At 36.8% G+C, this 13,767-nt stretch overlaps 1 protein-coding gene and 1 non-coding gene across 2 annotated transcripts; both read left to right on the plus strand.

Moving 5' to 3' along the window:
• Window positions 1-9,974: 9,974 nt before the first annotated feature.
• LOC118432969 (multidrug resistance-associated protein 1-like) lies at window positions 9,975-10,597 on the plus strand. Its single transcript, XM_035858997.1, has 4 exons — window positions 9,975-9,992; window positions 10,046-10,245; window positions 10,321-10,546; window positions 10,589-10,597. Exons 1-4 carry the CDS (start codon window positions 9,975-9,977, stop codon window positions 10,595-10,597), a joined length of 453 nt encoding a protein of 150 aa, XP_035714890.1.
• A 48-nt stretch (window positions 10,598-10,645) lies between these two features.
• LOC110858878 lies at window positions 10,646-11,712 on the plus strand. Its single transcript, XR_004836922.1, has 5 exons — window positions 10,646-10,770; window positions 10,857-10,866; window positions 10,940-11,088; window positions 11,152-11,266; window positions 11,528-11,712. It is a non-coding gene; the product is annotated as an uncharacterized LOC110858878 (transcript).
• Window positions 11,713-13,767: the final 2,055 nt, after the last annotated feature.

The following is a 13,767-nucleotide window of genomic DNA, read 5'->3' on the forward strand; positions in this document are numbered from 1 at the left end:
TCAACTACAACCAGAGTTTTCACATTTGTAAGTCAGGATTTGTACATTATAAATAAAAATTTGAAAATGTACTAGGTGTTGAATGAAAATAAGTGAATGGCATAACAAGTGCATGTGCAAAAATGTATCCAAACCTGTGTAAAATTTACTGAATTTATCCATTTCCGTACCACCGATTATCCTTAAAAACAACGTAATTTCAGAATTACATCTGGTAATAACGAATCGCAAAATTTTCTATTAAAGCTGAAATGCTTCAACTAGTTTCTTACATCGGAGTTTTTCAGAGAAGAACTCAAAAAGTCCAGAAAACTTACTTTTTTAAAATTTAAATTAGTTGATACGGGCATTGTGAGTTGACTTTTAAAACAATTTATTGTCCCAATATTTCGACAATTAACTATCGAGTTCTTCAGGGGAGAATATAGAGAAGCAAAAAATATTTTTTTGCATTCATCAAAGATTATGACAGTCATAATATGTATTAGGTTGTTTGGTTCCAGTAAATGTAATAAAGCTGATGTCCAAGTCGGGTTGATTATCATTCCGTCTCTTTGATTTATGGCTGTTTTTTCAGCATTGATGTATAGACATTCTTTGAAAATTCTTGCGAAATATTTCTGTTCGGTCTCAATTATGGCTGCTGCATTAAAATCAATTTGATGTGATAAGTTTTGACTGATGTGTTGAGCTAGTGCAGAAGAGGGTGACGATTTTTTTTGACATCTCTATTGTGCTCGTTGACTCTTGTTTTTAGGTCTCGTCCAGTTTGTCCAGCGTATACAGCGTTGCAATTTTGCCACGGAATTTTGTATATGCCGCACTTAATTGGTTGTCTTTGTGTATAGTAAACTTGCCAGGCGTAGCAGAAAATTCCAAAATTTTCTACGGATACATCAATTTCAAAAATCACTGTAAGGTAACGGCTGGCATTTCCTGCCAACACGTAACCACGGATCAGAAATTTTGGGACTGAATTTCTTGCCAAATCAAAGCAACTTGAAAGTTTTTCGATCTAGCTGACCTTTATCGGACAAAAAATTGATCCCTGAAATTTTTAATCCGTGTTTACGTGTTGGCAGGATACGCCAGCCTTTTTCTTGGATTGACTTTTGAAATGGATATCTCCTTCGTCGATCTGGAAATGTTTTGGCCCCCATTATTTGAGGCCCAAGGGATAGTCGGAGCACTTGCTGACTTCCCAAAGTCATTTTAACCTCGACTAATATTTTACGTGTCGAAAGTTTGGGGTTGGTTTTGCGTTTTTCTTACCATCTGCTTGATCTAGCGCTTGATAATAATTGCTGGTCTCCATTGTCGTTAATGATATTCAATGAATTTTGCCAATTTGTATCTCCCCCAGTACCCTCGAAGTATTTTGACCAAAGATGCAATTTGCAACTGCGTTTTTTGATCGGTTTCAACGTATTCGTAATGCCGTTTAATCAGGTCGCGCCTATCGGCTTCAGTCAATTGTTTAATGACGATATCGTCTAACTTGTTGAAGTTTTTTGCACCTGAATTACAAAAATAACATAAACTTTGACTAGTTATAGAAATATTTGATTTACCTCCATTTATTTCAAAGCTAGTGCAATAAAATTGGATTTTGGCGATGACTTTTGACAACTCCGTTTTGGAATTTGGCCAGCTTTTCTTTCCCAAAAATCGTATTTTTAAAGTTTTAGCAAAAAATTTTCTACAGCTGTTTGCTAACTAATTTACTACAGCTGTTTGCTAACTAATTTACCTACAAAATGAAAAAATAATGATGGGATTATACCGCGTATTGGTAGAGAGACACGATGTCAAAGTTGCTGCATGGAGTTTGGCGATCACTTTTGACGAGCAGTGTAAATACATATTACGTATGAAGTTTATATACATCTAAAATTAAAAGAAAAACTCGTGGTATGTCACGTGACTGCCGACCATTACCCCCCCCCCCTCTGGTGATAGAACGTGATAAATTTCAGACCCCTCCCCCCCCCCTATGATCGATCACGTGATTTATGGACGCTCCCATAACAATTATAAAGACGGCCTTTCGCGAGATCAGTAATTACTAATTAGGGCCCGTGCACATATTACGTCATCAAAAAATCCCGATTTTCCGCCCCCACCCCCCTTTTAACATGAGCAAGATAGGCACGATATCATTGGAGCTCAACCCCCCCTCTCCTCTTATGTAGACGTAGCATATGAGCGGGCCTTAGATGAATAATGTACAGCCATACATACTTGTGCAAGTGAGTTTCGCTTCACTCAACTTCACCCATTTTCACCTCGAGTCCTATTCCCTTCACTCACTGAGAAAGTTCATTCTCACTCCTTCATTCCCTCTCCCTCACTCGTCACACGTCACGCATTCACCTCACTCATCTATTTCCTTCACTCTTTCGTTCATTCAATTCAGTCCCTCGTGTCATCATAATTTAAATATTTTGGCGCCATCTAGTGGGCAACGTGAGAATCGACTGGGGCAATGTGAGACTGGCCTAGGGCAACGTGAGACTGTGCTGGGGTAGCGTGAGCTTGGACTTTGGCAGCGTGAGAATTGTCTGGGGTAAAATGAGACGTTAATATGTTAACATTGCCACCCTGATTTCAGTATGTAAACTAATTGTCTTCCTTCACCCTTCTTCCATGGAGATGAAGGATTAAAGAATGAAGGCCTTCATCTCCTTCACCCTTCTTCCATGGAGATGAAGGATTAAAGAATGAAGGCCTTCATCTCCTTCACCCTTCATTCCACTCATTTCTCATTTTGCCTCCCTCACTCACCTGCACTCACTAGATCAAAGTCTTCAATTCCCTCACTCAGCTTCACTCTCCTTCACTCCCTCATCGTGAATGAAGCCTCAATTTGGCTAAAATTAGTGAAGCTGCACAGGTATGTGTACAGCTGATACTATTTCGTAGTGGAACGAAAAATAAATGTGACCAAAATAAAATCAACAACCCCTTAGTTAATAATTATAATCTTACACGAAATTCGTCTTCTGTAAGTATCTTTCTACATTATAAGCTGGAAATGTCTGTTGGCAACGGAAGTGAAAGTAAATGTTCCGCAACGGAAGTGAAAGTAGAGAAAGTTGAGTTTCGAATGGCGCGAAAATTCAAAATAAATTCAAAATTTCAAAATTAAAAGTCAGATTTTGGTGGTTGTCTGACGGTGGTTATCTGGGAATGGTTGTCTGACGGTGGTTATCTGGGAATGGTTGTCTGACGGTGGTTATCTGGGAGTGGTTGTCTGATGGTTATCTGGGAGTGGTTGTCTGACGGTGGTTATCTGGGAGTGGTTGTCTGATGGTTATCTAGAAATGGGTGCCTGATATTTATCGTGGGAGTGGTTGCTTGATGGTGGTTATCTTGGAGTGGTGGGTGTATGGTTGGGGTTATCCGATGGTGGTTATCTTGGGGGGTTATCTGATGGTGGTTATCTCGGGGGTTATCCGATGGTGGTTATCTGGGGGGTTATCGAGGATGGTAATCATGGATGCTTATCAAATAATTGATATATTGGTTGTCGTGACCACTTTACTTTAAAGTAAAGTAAAGTTAAATGTGGAAGTCAGATCAGGGTATGCAGGATTTGCCACTTTACTTTAAAGTAAAGTAAAGCTAAAGTGAAGTGGAAATCAGTTATGCAGGAGTCGTCACTTTAGTGGCATTTCGCAGTGGTGAAAATGACTATTACTAAAGGGTGTTGATTTAATCCGCGAACATCGATTTTTCTGCCTAAGCTCGAGACAAAGCCAGCTATAATTATGGATCCCGTTAATATTTTTCTTTGAAATTTTTACCATGAGTAGCATGAAGGTAAGTGCTAATTATGAGCATCATAGCATTTAGACGCAGGTCTTAGAAGTGGTGAATTTCAAGTGAAAACCAAAATTCACCAAAAATCGGATGTCCCGGGCAAAGGTAGTGACAATGCATGAGTAAAAATTTTGTCCCGGATGAAAAACGATATCAACAACCCAATTGGGTCCCACCTACCTGGGAAACACCGACCTTGGAAATCTAAGCTGTATGAACCGCTAAACCCTGGTATGAAACTTTCGAAATCTTGCAGGGAGGTCAGGTTTTGGGGCAGTATATGTTGCCACAGGGTAGTGGCACTGACGTGCGTCGATGGGATCATGACCAAAGAGGTTTACCTTGCTTTGTTAGAAATAAGTCTTGGCCAATTCACAACAAAGAAAGACTTTTGTCAGAGATGTATTTTCAACAATAGCCGGATATTTGATAAATATTACAAAAATAATCTTAAATGCCTCAAAGATAATAATGATAATGTTGATAATGATAATGATAATAATGATAATGATAATAAAGATAATGTTGGTGGATTAGATGCTCAAACGATTTCAATCAGTTATTGGGGTCTAACGAAATATTGAACCGCTCCTACCCCCGTCGCATTAATTATGTAACGTGCAATTTGCAATATTTTGACATTAAAATATTTGTGGATTCAACCGTTCTATCTCCATACCTCTGAAAATTTGCCTCAATGTAGTCCAATATATGGTGAATAATTGGTATGAAAACAATTTTGAAATATCTACCTGTTCTTGGGAAAATTGAAGTTGAATTTGAAATTAAAAATCGTAGCATTAAATAAGTTACATGCTGTAAATAGAGTGAAACGGATTAAACGAAAATCTAATATAAATAGCCCATTTTGGTGAAACCCAACGTCCAATCTACATAATCTTGTTACAGAACTTACAAACTAACAGTAAAAAATCATCTCTCCTCCAGAACAGTTAATGACCGCGTTAAATTTACGTCAAAGTCATGAAAAAATGGGTATTTGACACCATTAAGAATTGGGTCACCGCAACCTCTGCATCAGTTACCGTTAAATTGGGTTCTATTCAAAATTACACTGACAAACGTTAAGATACAGAACGGCAAAAAATTTGGATCAATCTGTAATGAGGGTCCCGAAATCTAGATTGGAAGTTGTGGTGTCAGTGCCCTCGGGCGGATTGCGTTGACACCCCTAAATATTGCATGGAAATGCGAAAACATGGCCGCAACAGGATATATGGGCAAATGTGACCTATCGAGTCTGATAGGCTAGCAAACAAGGAATTATTGCCAATTGAGATAAAAAATATTTTCCCACTGTGCTATGCCGCAGAACACATAGAACAATCCGCGGTGAGGATAATCGAACATCAAGTTTCACCTGGGCCTACAAAATTGTTCTGGCATGATAAAAATCTCGCTGCGAATTTTCTGGATAACCTGTCATACAGACTTATGGAAAAAGTGTGCAAGATCCAAAAACTTGAACAAGCCAAGATATGGTTACCAAAGTTCGAGACCTGCGGCGTTTAATTCTAAAATCTACTTTAGAAAAATGAGTACAGGGCCAACAGCAAAAATTTGAGGGCATTGTTAAAGTCCGTGGTGTAAAGCCCACATACAGGGGTATCTCTAAAAAAATATTGGATTTGGTTCCACCTTCACTTTTGAAAAACAAGCATTTAATTTTTCAATGGAAAAATGTTCGCGGATTAAATCAACACCCTTTAGACAACCACTGTCAGATAACTGCCATTAGGCAACCACCCAGATATATAGCCAAGATATCCACGATTAGACAACCAGCTCAAACTACCATGAAACATTGAATTTTCTGAATTTAATTTAAGCTCCATTAGAAACTGGACGTTCTTTACTTTCACTTCCGTTGCGGAACATTTACTTTTAGTTGGTTGCCGACAGACATTTGCAGTTTATAATTCTCGCTCGCCCGGCGGGAGACGGGCTTATACGCTAGTGTGTAACTATTTCTAATTTGGACATCTTATTAAAGACTACCATCAGAAGAGGATATTTCGTAAGATGCATGGTTTTCCCACTAGTTGTAGGGGAAACTATGATCCATATTTGGACTGGGATATGCAGCATTTACCGGTTGCGAAAAGTAAGATGGTAGAAATATGTGCAAATGTAATAGAATATATTTAGGATTAATGGAGGCTTGACATTAACTAATAAGACCTTGTAACGATATTTTTTAACTGAAGGAGGAAGAAAATTCCTACGATAAAATTCAAAATCCAACAATATTCAACTTTTGGATGGATAAAATATTTTGGAAATCGTTCCGTACCCACTCTTTACAGCTGAAGCCGTTCGACCTAAGAAGTGCTTACTCATTTGCAGATACTGACTGGAGGGATAGAAGTATTGGGAAATTGGGAACAAGGTACCTTTGGTTTGATTATTTAAGGTTTTTTAATCTGAGGAAAGCTTATGGCTGAAAAGCCTCTCAGTTTATGTAGAAAGCAAACCCATCAAGTTCAGTATAAACAAGATAATTGAAATAAATATTTCAATGGGTTACATACCTAGTTTCGCGGGCCAACGATTTTGTGCGATGCAAGTTTTTAGGAGAAATTTTCAGAAGCAATTTATAATCTCAGGACTCCAACGTGTTTGCCAAGAAATCTTATCCTTTGCGAAATTTTAAGGTTAGCTAAAACAACAGTTATCTGTTGACTTGAAGACTAACTCTTCGCTGCTTAACAATCCCCAAGTTTTTGCCACATCTTTTTTAACAACAATATTAAACATTTGGATCGAATATTCTTTGTTATTTCTTAGAATAATGGTCCCCCATTTTACCGAAACCAAAGAGGATGAGACATGGAAAGATTACTTCTACGTCTTCTCGTTAACTGTATCATTAATTGCGAGAAACGTTTTAGGTTTATTTTATTGGAGAAATGTAAGTTCAATAGCAATAAAATGCAGATCAATGCTCCATTCCATCGCAATTCAGAAATCTTTACGCTTAAGTGTTATAGAATCGGCAGGTAAAATTGTGAAAGAAATGTAACTCTTGTACAATTAAAGAACAGCGTTAAGTAAAAGTCAAAAAAATAATTCACAATTTTAGATTCTACTAGAAGCACCTTGTTAAATATTATTGGAGCAGATTCACAAAAGATATGTGATGTAATTCCACTCTTGCACACTTTATGGATTACACCTATTCAAACGATCGTTGCTACATATCTTCTTTATAACCTATTTGGATACTCGGCATTTGGTGCCATTGCCACAATTCTGATATTGGTTTGCTTAACCGTATTCTTGATGAGTGGGATAAAAACCCTACAAGTGATGCAAATGATAGCGAAGGATTTAAGAACAAAGATTGTATCAGAAACAATCCAAAATTTAAAGGTAATTGCTCACCTGAATAGATAATATACGAAATTTTCATAATATATACATGAAAATGTATAAGAAATAGATTATTAAACTTCTTGCTTGGAGTGAAGCATTCATTAACAAAATTGGACTAGCCCGGCAACCGGAACTAACCTCGATGTGGAGCTCGTTAACCAGGATGGCCTTCATGGTGACATCTTTCACCGTGGCGCCCGTCGTTGTTCTTATCGTCCTCCTTGCAGTCAAATCTCAGCTTGATGGGGAAACAATCTCTGCCGGAACGATGTTTTCGGCATTGTCGATCATAAATATTATCACCGTACCACTTTTAACGTAAGGAATTGAAGCCAATATTGAGCGTAATATTTTAACCTAACTCATCAAGCTTATTAAGGCATTTTTTTATGATCAGAGTACCTGCCCTTGCTATGCTGTTATCTCAATCATCCGTTAGTATAAAAAGAATTAATAATTTTCTGAATTTGGAGGAATTCCAGTTTCATAAAAATTACATCAAATCGACAATAATTTCAGATCGTGAGTTTCAAATAGTGTGCGGAAAACTACAGCCCGCGGACCCCAGCCCGTGGGAGTCCACCCCACCATTTCCAGCCCTTGATTAACTCCAGCCGGCCAGCTCCAGCCCTTAATTATCTCCAGCCCTTAAATTTCTCCAGCTCGTATATAAAAAGCTCAAAAAGGTTTCAAAAGAGAACCAATGTTGCCGATTTCCGAAAAACTATAAATTATTTTCAAGCAAATCATCGTCTTTATAGTTCATCTCGGAAGTTGAAAATATCAATTCCCAATTACCGATTACCAATTATTTTTAATTTTTAACATGTAATCCAATTACGTAATTGGATTAAATGTAATTAGATTACATCATACGTGTCTACATATGTAGACACGTAACTAACTGAAATTCAGGACCTTGGATTACATGAAATTGGCCCATGTATGGTCGCTAATGGCTCCTACTTAAATAATATGAAGCGAAATTGGTAAATTTTTTATGTGGAGTGACCCCCCTAGGCGGTGGCACAAACCGATTTTTAGAAATTGTCCTTAAAAGATCAAATTCGGTAAGGTGATACTTAATAGCTTCTTATGAAAGCATGTGAAATTAAAAGCCAGCAAAGTTTAGTCAGAGGGTGACCCACACCGCTTTCTAAGAGTTGCTATTTAAAAGTTGGTAGCTGATATTCGGGACATTTGTCATAGTTGTGTATTAAAATGAAAGTACAAAATTATGACGACTGAATTATTATTTTAAACGACTCAGGAGGGGTGATCGCAAACGGTTGAAAACTTTTACTCAAACCGGGGTCGTAGTTTCTACTTAGCATAGTCGAAACCGTTTCAATTTTTACATTCATTTATGTATTAAATATTTTGTTATACACGGGTGAGGGCGGGAGATAATCAAGAAAGTAGTACATGATAGCGAGTGGAGCTACAAATAATAGAAAAATTGGTGTGGCTTAACACGTCGTGAATATTGCGCTTAATAAGAGGAGAAAGTTAAGTATGGTGGCTTGTAGATTTTGAGGAAAGATTGACTCCAAAATATCAAAATCTTTTGATACAACATTTAGCAGTTGTCCCACCCCAATCCGATTTAATCCGGTTATCTCTCCGTTAAGAATTTTTAACGCCATGATGTCATGTAAATTCCTGGATGCAGTGATGGAGAAATTATAAATGGCCAGGCAGCCAAGAAGTGAGAAAATGGCTGAAAGGTAAAATCCAAAATTAGAAAATTCTACATAATTGTTAAATCAATTAATAAATAGCACTAAATACCTTGGATAAGTCCCATTGTGCTATAAATTGCAATGTTGGTTGTCCCAGTTTGTTCTTGGTCCTTTTCATCTTGTGCACTCCAAATTGATAACCAAACATTAGAAAATGTGTATGCAGCTAAACAAATATTACTTCATTTACATTATTTAAAGGTTGTCTTCAAAATTTGTCAATATCTAAATTTATTACCAGCTGAAAAAACAACCAATGTCACTCCAAGTGCGCAGCCTTTTAGGCCTCCTTCTCGCACATATAACCACTTTTCTGCCGGTAGATCATTATCTGATAAATTGTTTTCTCTAATCTGCCCTGGGAACGCATCGGTACTGCAAAGTTTATCATCACGGTGGTTTGATAGGGGACGCTCTTGTATGAAAACACCTCGACCTGGACCGACAGATTTTATTGCCCCGTTCTGTAATTCTATCACAATGTCTGCCTCCGCAATCAAATCGTTATAATGCGTTGCAATAATTCTAGTCGTCCCTTTTAATAGGCCACGAGAGCTTAATAGTTGATCATAGACTTTACTCGCTGTATCTCCGTCAAGGGCACTCATCCTGAGTGCCGGTATATCCTGAGTGCCGGTGCCTTATCCAAGGTATTTAGTGCTATTTATTAATTGATTTAACAATTATGTAGAATTTTCTAATTTTGGATTTTACCTTTCAGCCATTTTCTCACTTCTTGGCTGCCTGGCCATTTATAATTTCTCCATCACTGCATCCAGGAATTTACATGACATCATGGCGTTAAAAATTCTTAACGGAGAGATAACCGGATTAAATCGGATTGGGGTGGGACAACTGCTAAATGTTGTATCAAAAGATTTTGATATTTTGGAGTCAATCTTTCCTCAAAATCTACAAGCCACCATACTTAACTTTCTCCTCTTATTAAGCGCAATATTCACGACGTGTTAAGCCACGCCAATTTTTCTATTATTTGTAGCTCCACTCGCTATCATGTACTACTTTCTTCAGGTAAGAACTAAATATTTACCAATTTATGGCCATTTGTAATAAACAATTCGCAGAGATTCTACGTCGTCACAGCGACGAATTTGAGGAGACATGAAGCATGCACGAGAACTCCACTTTACAGCCTAGTCCTGGAAGCCTTAACGGGTTTATGTTCCATAAAAGCTTTTGAACTGCAAGATAAGATTATGGGCGAAATTCAGAAAACCCTTTTGGAGAACAACAAGGCTTTCTTTTTATACATGAGTGCAACGTTGTGCGTTACAAAATAAACTATTTTGCAATGCATTTTTGATATACACAATTGTAACAAAAATTTAAAACAAAACAGATGGAGTAAGGCCAGATTGGATATTCTTGGGACGCTAATAGTGTTGGGAACCTGCATGTTTGCCATAATCTCAAAGGAAACCTTAAGCCCATCCGTCGTAGCATTATCGTTATCTTCCGCCTTGCAGATTACCCAGCTATTAAATTATTTTGTAAAGCTGACGGGTGAATTCGAATCCAACATTGTGGCTGTGGAAAGAGTAGTAAACTTGACGTCAATTCCGCAGGTGATAAATTTAATTACTTTTTATTAACCTTACTTTTTCAAGAAATTCTAATCCTTAAACTAGGAAGGAGGCGGCTATGCCTATCCTGACGACATAGTTAATAATTCATGGCCAGAAAGTGGGGAATTAATCGCAAAAGACTTATGAAAAATTAAGTCCAGTATGAAAAAAATCCTCAACCTGTACTACAAATTGATAATTTTGTGATAAGGAGCGGAGAAAAAGTATTTACAGTTGAAATTTATGTGAATATATTGTTAATTTCATTAAAAAAATATGTACAAGTTTTTTATCTTCTCATTTATTTCAGGTTGGAATTGGTGAGACGACTGTTAAAGAAACGATTAAAAATTTGTCAACAATTTAAATACGATTATTTCTGCTCTGCCAAAGTTGGCAGAACAGGGGCTGGGAAGTCGTCCCTCTTAATGGCAATATTTCGAATGATAGAAGCAACAAAGGGAAATATAACTCTGTCTGGAGTTGACATTGCAAAAATTCCGGTGAATTATTTGCGATCTAAGATGGCCATGGTGCCTCAAGTAAGTCAACACATCAGATTTTTAGCTGTATATTTTCATGATATACTGCGTTTTTAATTACAGGAGCCTACGTTTTTTTCTGGCACTCTCCGGTTTAATTTGGATCCGTTAGATTGTTATACCGACAGTGAAATATGGGCCTATATTTTCAAGTAACTCCGGACGATGCAAAGCTAACGTAACCAAAAGGCTTAAGTCAGGATTACACTCTGAAAAATAATCTTACCCTGTCAAAAAGTAAATGTACTCTAAATTCTGTATTACATATGTATACAATACTATATTTTGTAAGAGCATTTTTGTAAAATTGACGACGCGCTGGATTTAGTATGATTTGCTTAAGATCGAATTCAGAGTGCATTTATTTTTCAAGTGGGTAAAATAATTTTTAAGAGTGTACAAGCTAGATTGTTTTTGTTACAACTTAAAAAAATTGCAGGTCTGGTTATAAACAATTATTTTGTTTATCGCGTGCAATTCTAAGGAGGCCAAAATTTTTAGTACTTGACGAGGTTACGGCGCATTGCGATAAAAATATTGAGCATGTCATTCAAAACGTTGTGAAAGAGGAATTTAGGGAATGTACCGTTCTAATTGTGGCACACCGCATCAAAACTTTGCTTGACTGTGACAGGTGAGGCACTGTTTTAATATTAGTTTCTAAATTAATATAACTTACTTTTTTATTTTGCAGGATTATGGTTCTCAAGGATGGCCACATAAAGGAATTTGACACGATAAATAATTTACTCAATTTAAAATCAGACTTTTATGAAATGGTCAAATCTGACAGATCGACGTCGCATTTGTGTAAATAATGAATATTGGAATAAATACGTGAACGGATATTTATTTGTTTAAACTGTTGCATGCATTTATTTAACGCCGGTACGTTCGAGTTAGTCGATTGTGTTGAAAAGTGGACCCACACTTACAGTTTCACGGATAAGCATTTGTTCCCAGTAAATATACCAAAATCAAAAACTGAAGTTCATATCCCTTCGTAATTTCACTATTGGTGAGTTTTACTCGTACGTTAGTACAGATTCACGAAATTCTCATACACACATCTAGCGGAAGATCGGATCCAATTTATAATGCGACGGCAATTTGACAGGTATATATGAAGTTGATTAATTTCTTAAACCTGACGGCTGACATTCCTCTCTTATTCTGAATTTTATAATTTACTATGCCAAATAAATCTTTTACAGGGCTCTTTTTGCATCCACTTTAACGAGAGGATTGCGAAACCATTAAATTGGTTTAATCAACGTGTGGTATAAATTCAGAAATAAATTTTTAATTAAATCTCGTGCGGGGGATTAGATTTCTACTAGGTAACTTACTCAATTATAGATCGCATTCTTCAAATTAAGTTAGGCATGTTGAAACTTTGCCATATCAAAAAGTACGAATCGATATCACGCTTTGACAGTTTTCTGGAAGGCTACGCCATGGCAATTAATGGAAGAGTGACCAAACACTAAAGGATTAACAATTTAAATTTCTAACTCACTCGGACGTTGTCAAGTTTGCAAGTTCATGGAATTCCTAGAAACCAATGGAAAAAGAGTCCAAATTGTTGGGAAAAACTCTCCAAAAACGTTTAGCTCCTCATTCCTTAATTAATTATGTGATGGGGCGCTTGTATGTATTTTTTCATACTTTTTCATAACGTGATTAATTCTGGATCAATCACATTACTGTAATCATTTAGGTTTTAGTTTTCACGCCAGAATGTTTATGATTATTATTAATTTGTTATGCTTGCCATATTTTTCAATTCTACTACATAGATGAGTTTTACAAACTTTTAAAAATATTGTGGCAAAGCGGTTTTACGAAAGTTTGAAATAAAGTGAAATCTAAAACCGTTTTTTAAATAGGACGTGAATTAAAAATGTTGAATTTCACCTGAGTTAAAAACTACAGAAAACTTTTGATTTTATCAAGTTTAAATTGGAAATACAATTAGAGAATACATACGTATGCCCACCTTTAACTGGAAATGAAGAGTTTGCTAATATGTAGAGTCGTTTTTGTACATATACATACATCTCTTCTTTGAAAGGGCGTTTGGTAGGAATCGTATTACTTATAACACACACAGGGTCCGTGCATGCAATATGTCGTATATTTTGGTTTGAAAACATATCTATGTTACATGTGATTTCCATCTAAATCTCGACACGACCTATGCAATTTTCTGCCATGGAGATAAGGATTAAATCAGCCACATCTTTGAGCATGATTCCCATAATTGTATTGTTCCTGTACAGATAAGCGCTTATGCAAAATATGCATTCGTAAAATTATGCAAACACATAAAGTATGTACATACATACACACATGGCATGTAATAAGGCAAGAACGATATGTACATGAGTCGTTTCCAGATGTATCTCTCTCTTTAAAAGGGCATTGGGTAGGAATCGTATTTGTTGTAACACACGTGAGGGCCGTGCATGGAAAATATGTACATTTTTGCTTCAAAGCGGTATCCGATTTTGATAGTAATTTTGACACGTGGTATACGACTTACTGATAAAGAAGACTTGGGTAAAGTCTGGCACATACTTTACGCAGCGTCCCATAGTTGCATCGTAGTTTACGCCGTGTTATTTGGCAGAGATGAAGAGTCTGCAAAAGTAACAAGGTTGAAATCATCACCGAGGA

Source organism: Folsomia candida, unplaced genomic scaffold (genome assembly GCF_002217175.1).
Source record: "Folsomia candida strain VU population unplaced genomic scaffold, ASM221717v1 Fcan01_Sc023, whole genome shotgun sequence".
In the NCBI taxonomy this organism is placed as follows: domain Eukaryota; kingdom Metazoa; phylum Arthropoda; class Collembola; order Entomobryomorpha; family Isotomidae; genus Folsomia; species Folsomia candida.

What these genes read in the sequence shown, in the direction of transcription:
- LOC118432969 (XM_035858997.1), top strand. An exon ending in TTATACATGAGTGCAACGTT is followed by an intron (nt 10,246 to 10,320) that starts GTGCGTTACAAA and finishes AAAACAAAACAG; the next exon opens with ATGGAGTAAGGCCAGATTGG.